This window comes from Nelumbo lutea, chromosome 5, assembly GCF_056320005.1.
Source record: "Nelumbo lutea isolate HS-2025 chromosome 5, American lotus-T2T, whole genome shotgun sequence".
In the NCBI taxonomy this organism is placed as follows: domain Eukaryota; kingdom Viridiplantae; phylum Streptophyta; class Magnoliopsida; order Proteales; family Nelumbonaceae; genus Nelumbo; species Nelumbo lutea.
In genome coordinates, this window is record NC_142688.1 from 13,069,763 (window position 1) to 13,074,808 (window position 5,046).

At 40.5% G+C, this 5,046-nt stretch overlaps 1 protein-coding gene across 1 annotated transcript; it reads left to right on the forward strand.

The window, feature by feature from the left end:
• The first annotated feature begins 1,814 nt into the window (after nucleotides 1-1,814).
• Nucleotides 1,815-3,831, forward strand: LOC148850426 (uncharacterized). The gene is made up of 5 exons (XM_088945123.1): nucleotides 1,815-2,398; nucleotides 2,530-2,789; nucleotides 2,953-3,046; nucleotides 3,213-3,324; nucleotides 3,502-3,831. Exons 1-5 carry the CDS (start codon nucleotides 2,263-2,265, stop codon nucleotides 3,674-3,676), a joined length of 777 nt encoding a protein of 258 aa, XP_088801249.1. The 5' UTR covers nucleotides 1,815-2,262; the 3' UTR covers nucleotides 3,677-3,831.
• Nucleotides 3,832-5,046: the final 1,215 nt, after the last annotated feature.

Here is a 5,046-nt window from a genome sequence, read left to right on the forward strand (position 1 = left end):
CGACATGAATGGTAGTCCTGTTTTGACAAAAAAAATAAATTTAAAAAATTGAATAACGGTCAAAACCGTTCAAACGGTTAACTGGCCAGTTCAACAATTTGCTGATCAAAATCAATGGTTTTGGGGGAAAACGGAATCGGTCAGGTGACCAGTTCCCAATTTTTTCGGTCCGGTTTTGAAAACCATGGTTAGACCTATTCAATGATTTTTGACTGTTTATTTATTTTTGGGTTTCTACTATGGCAACTTTTTGTCCTTAATATCAATAAAAGTTAATATTTTTATATAATAATTAAAAGAGATTTTCATAGTTCAGTCCACCACTAGGGTGGAGCTAAGATTTCTAGGGGTGGATTGAATCCTGGATTGATGCCAAATCCACTTATCTCTAACTAAAATAGGATAGCATTTTTTGATAAAAAAAGGGCAGTGGACACTATTGCTCGTCTTCCCCCTATGCCTCTATATTCATGGCCTCATGGGAATGGATCATAAGATTCCGGCTAAGTAATAATCGGAAATTCTCTTCACGTCCGAGAAAGAAAACCACCGGCCACATTTGAGGCTTTGGTTTGTTTGACGATCTTCACGGAGGTGTAGAAGGGATTCGCTGTTGTGTTGATGGCCACCGTAAGATACGTTGAGGAAGGTGAAGACGAACTCGGACAAGTTGGGCAGCAAAAGCATGATCACTTGACCGGTAAATGATTTCCTTTTGATTCGTTGCAGTCTCCACCGGAGCAGCTGAGCCATTATAGTATAGTAATAAGTTTCAGAGAGAGAGAGAGAGTTCGGGTTTGAAGTTGGCTGCGATCTTGAAGTTGTTGACTCCACTTTGACTAAAGAAGCAATAAGACATTTCACAATGCCACTTATGATTTTATCTAACATGGTTTCTCCTGAGAATCCGGTCATAATTACTGCTGGCGACCTTAACCTACCACGGTAGTTTAGATGGACGCAATGAAGAAGAAACCATATTCCATTCGCATGAATAAAAAGATAAAGAAAGAAGACGAACAACAGTATCCACTGCCCTTTCTTCATATTTTAAATTGTAATACCATTCAGTCAATCCGTAATACCATTCAGTACTCTTAACAATATCACTTTATTTTTATGCATAAGACAAAAAATTAGAAAAGAAAAAAAATCAGTGCTGGTAAGTTCAAAATCAAAATCGAAAAAGAGATGGATGTGGGAGGTATTAATTTCTGCCTTTTGTAATTTTGGAGTAGAAGAGAATGTAATCAGTGTATCTATAATATAATTGAGGGTGTAGTAATCCAAATTACTACCAACCTTCACTAGTCATGAAGGCTAAAAGTCAAAAGATACTTCTCGAAAGCGAGGAGGGCTCACCCCTGTATGACACGTATCAATCACACGAGTACAGATATCCTCCCAACAAAAGACCGTCACAACATTATCTCTGTCGGCAAATATCATGTTGGATCACGCATTGTTGGGATAGTTTTTCTCTTTTGAATCAGGAGATCCCAACTCACGTATCACGTGAAGACGAGAACTAATCTTATGAACAGCAGAGACTGTGGTAGCGTTCACAGCCGAGGTTTTATGGTACACCTTGTCCCTAGCTTAGAATATTAGGGTTGGATTTACACATGTCGATTTCGCAATTTGGCAATCACGCGTGTCTCTGACGCGGTACCTACTTAACAGTACAGTTAACATCTTGACTCAATGTAAATGTAATAACCTTTCATCATACACCATGAATCGACGGTGATGATATAAGAGTTCATTTTTTGGTAGGATGCGGTTTTAATCTTACGCTAAAATCATGAATCACCGGCCTTCAATGTATTGACGTGGGTTTGACGTCACTTTGAAGGCCGTGATTGCCTAAAACGTAAAAATCACTTCCCAGCAGCAAAAGTAGATTGAAGAAGGTGTGTCGTGTGTGACCTTTCGCGCAATTTAAAAAACAGTCAAAGAAGGGATCGTCGAAGTCACCAAGGAAGCAGGGGATTCGCTTTTGCTGCGGTAATGTGGTAGCGTAAGATTAAAACCGAGAATCATAGCCTTAGATCTTGTATAGCCGTGATCATCAACACATCACCTTTTCATTTAAGGTGGGGTCATACCAATGCATTAAAGGCTTTGATTTAGTTGTTATAGCGCGGAGCTACAAATTTGCCGTAGCAAGAAGTAGTTTGGAAATGTAAAAGCACCTTATTAAAGAGAACACAGGAGAACGAGGAAATCCCCCTCCCTCCATGCTCCATCGACCCAGCCAAGATGCGTAACATGGCTACTAGCGCCTCACCTAGAGGCGTCGCTGCTATCGTCGGCGTCGGCCCCAAGCTTGGCCGCTCTATTGCCCGCAAATTTGCTCACGAAGGATACACTGTCGCCATACTCGCCCGAGACCTAGGCATTTGTTTCTCTCTCTCTCTCTCTCTCTCTCTCACTCTCTCACTCTCACGCACACACGAAAATACACAGAGCCACAGAGGATATCACTAATTTCTCCCGAGTCCTCACTATATCGATGTATGTATACAGGGAGATTGTCAAGATTCGCGGACGAGATAGCGAGAGAAGAGAAAGCCCAAGTATTCGCGATCCGCATCGACTGCTCCGACTCTCGGAGCATTCGGGAGGCGTTCGAGGGGGTTCTATCTCTTGGTTTCGTCGAAGTTTTGGTCTACAACGCATTCCAGCCAGTCTCATGGCATCCAACCAGCTTCGCCGATGTGCGCATCGAATCCTTCGAGAAATCTCTTGCCGTCTGTACAGTCGGTGCTTGCCACTGCGCCCAACAGGTTTTCTTTTCCTACACTACCCCTACTACTCAATACTCATCCATTACAGATTGAGATAGTTTCAGATAAGTTTCATTGATGTTTCTTGTCTTTAATTTTTGGCCGTGAATTTTGATTTCTTCATTTTTTCTTTTTTTCTGTTGGGGGATCTGGATCTCCAAAGGTTCTCCCTGGCATGGTTGATAGGGGGAAAGGAACTATTCTCTTCACCGGCTGCTCCGCTTCTCTAAATGGCATTGCTGGTCACTCTGAATTAAGTAATTTTAATCAACTCAATTCGTTTGTTCTTTTTTTCCTAGAAGAAATCTTCAACAGTTAAAAAACAAAAGAGAAAAAAAAAACTTCTTTTCCCTCCTGCAAATTCTACTTCTTACAGAAACCAAAAACGAAAGAAAGGCAATTGAATTTCATTAAAATTCACAGGCTGTGGAAAATTCGCCCTGAGAGGTCTTTCGCAATGCCTGGCAAGAGAGTTCCAACCGTTAGGCATCCATGTCTCTCACGTTATCATCGATGGCGTGGTCGGCCCACCTAGGTTCTATCATTCTCCTTCTTTCCTTTTATTTTATTTGTCAAATTCATATCTCTCTATGTCTTTTTGAATTTTTGATCGAGAGAGAGAGAGAGAGAGGGAGAGAGAAACACAGACATAAAGCCATGGATATTGAATGATGACAGCGCAAATAATAACGCTACATGGTTTGGCTTCCAGATCACCTTCGGCTTCTCATAGTCATAGATCGTTGGTTGGGGAGCAACAAGGGGGAGGAGATGGGTCCATGGACCCAGACGCTTTGGCTCAGACGTACTGGCACTTGCACGTCCAGGACCGGACGGCTTGGACCCAAGAGATCGACCTTCGCTCTTCCAACAACAGATATTTCTGATTCTTGTTTCTCTTATATGCTTAATTATATAAATTGCATGTTACTGATTCCCCGTCAGCTTTTTGTGTGTGTTTTCATTCTGGGTATATAAGCAAACCGCAAACGCTTCACTTTTGTTTTGAATAATTTCATAATTCCACAGTTCTATGTGATCAGTGTTGGGTTGGGCTTGTTTCATATACAAATTTACAGCTAACTAATTAGTTTGGTATTTTACTACTTTCCATCTCTGTCTGTCTGCGTCTGTCTTTATCCATTTCTGGGCTGCTGTTTTGAATGTAGTAGTAGAGGATGGGCCACCTAGCAAAAGGCGTGGGTTTACGGGGAACGGGAATTAGGAAAAGTGTAATGCATGGCCGTGAGGGGGAGTTCGTGTCATCACAGAGGACACACACAACTGTGGGTAGCGTACGTACTTGGTTGGTATGCTCTTTGAGTGTTTCAGTACTCTCGGTCTTCACATGAAAGAGAGAGGAGAGTGGGAAAGCTGGTTTTAGCTTTACCTGAAATGGACAGGCTCGATAGCCGTCACCCAGTCGGAGCCTACCTGTTGCCTGCCGAGTCGTAACCCTCGGGCATAGATTCTGAGTGTTCAGTGTATGGGGTCAATCGTCCGAGTCAACCGACAGACTTCGTCCAGCCCTGTCGCACAATGTGGGGTCTGTTTGTTCTTGGTATTTTTTTTTTGATTACTGATTTGAGACTAAATCAGCCCCCACAATGTCATACAGCACATTCCTGCCGTATATTGAGAACATCTTCCCATGATGATATCATCATTCTGGATATTATCATAGGGAAATATTGTCAATACACGGCAGGGAAGTGCTGTAAAACATTGTGGGGACAGTCTTGTAGGGGGTTGATTTGAACTCTACTGATTATATTTATAACAACTTCATATGCGATGCCTAAATTTGTCCTATATAATATATTTTACTTATATTATATCAAATGAACATTCAATTGGAGAATGCAATGTATTGACATGTTTGGTTATTATCAAGCTAATGACCTATTAACTAGCTATAATCAGCCTTTAATGATACCCATTTTATAATATATATTCAGTTCCTCTACCTAGGTTTATTACTTAACAGGCTTATTTGTGTATGTATAAATACTTAAAACATCTCTACACATTATCATCAAATGCTTGAACCTCCCATCACTTTCCCTTGGGTAATATAATATAAAAGGGTTATTTATGCTTTCAGTTTTATTAAAATTATAAAAATTAAATCCAAATGTCATATATCATATATGGTTAATATTAGATTTTAAAAAATAAACCAATTAATACTTAATCCTTTATTCAAAAAATGGATCTATCATTAACATATCTTCCAAAATGATTTATGGCCAACCAT

Bases quoted from the DNA above. Each gene is read 5' to 3' on its own strand.
- LOC148850426 (XM_088945123.1), top strand. From the start codon at position 2,263: ATGCGTAACATGGCTACTAGCGCCTCACCTAGAGGCGTCGCTGCTATC. The intron at 2,399-2,529 runs GCATTTGTTTCT...GTATGTATACAG, and splicing joins CATACTCGCCCGAGACCTAG to GGAGATTGTCAAGATTCGCG. The intron at 3,047-3,212 runs GTAATTTTAATC...TAAAATTCACAG, and splicing joins TGCTGGTCACTCTGAATTAA to GCTGTGGAAAATTCGCCCTG.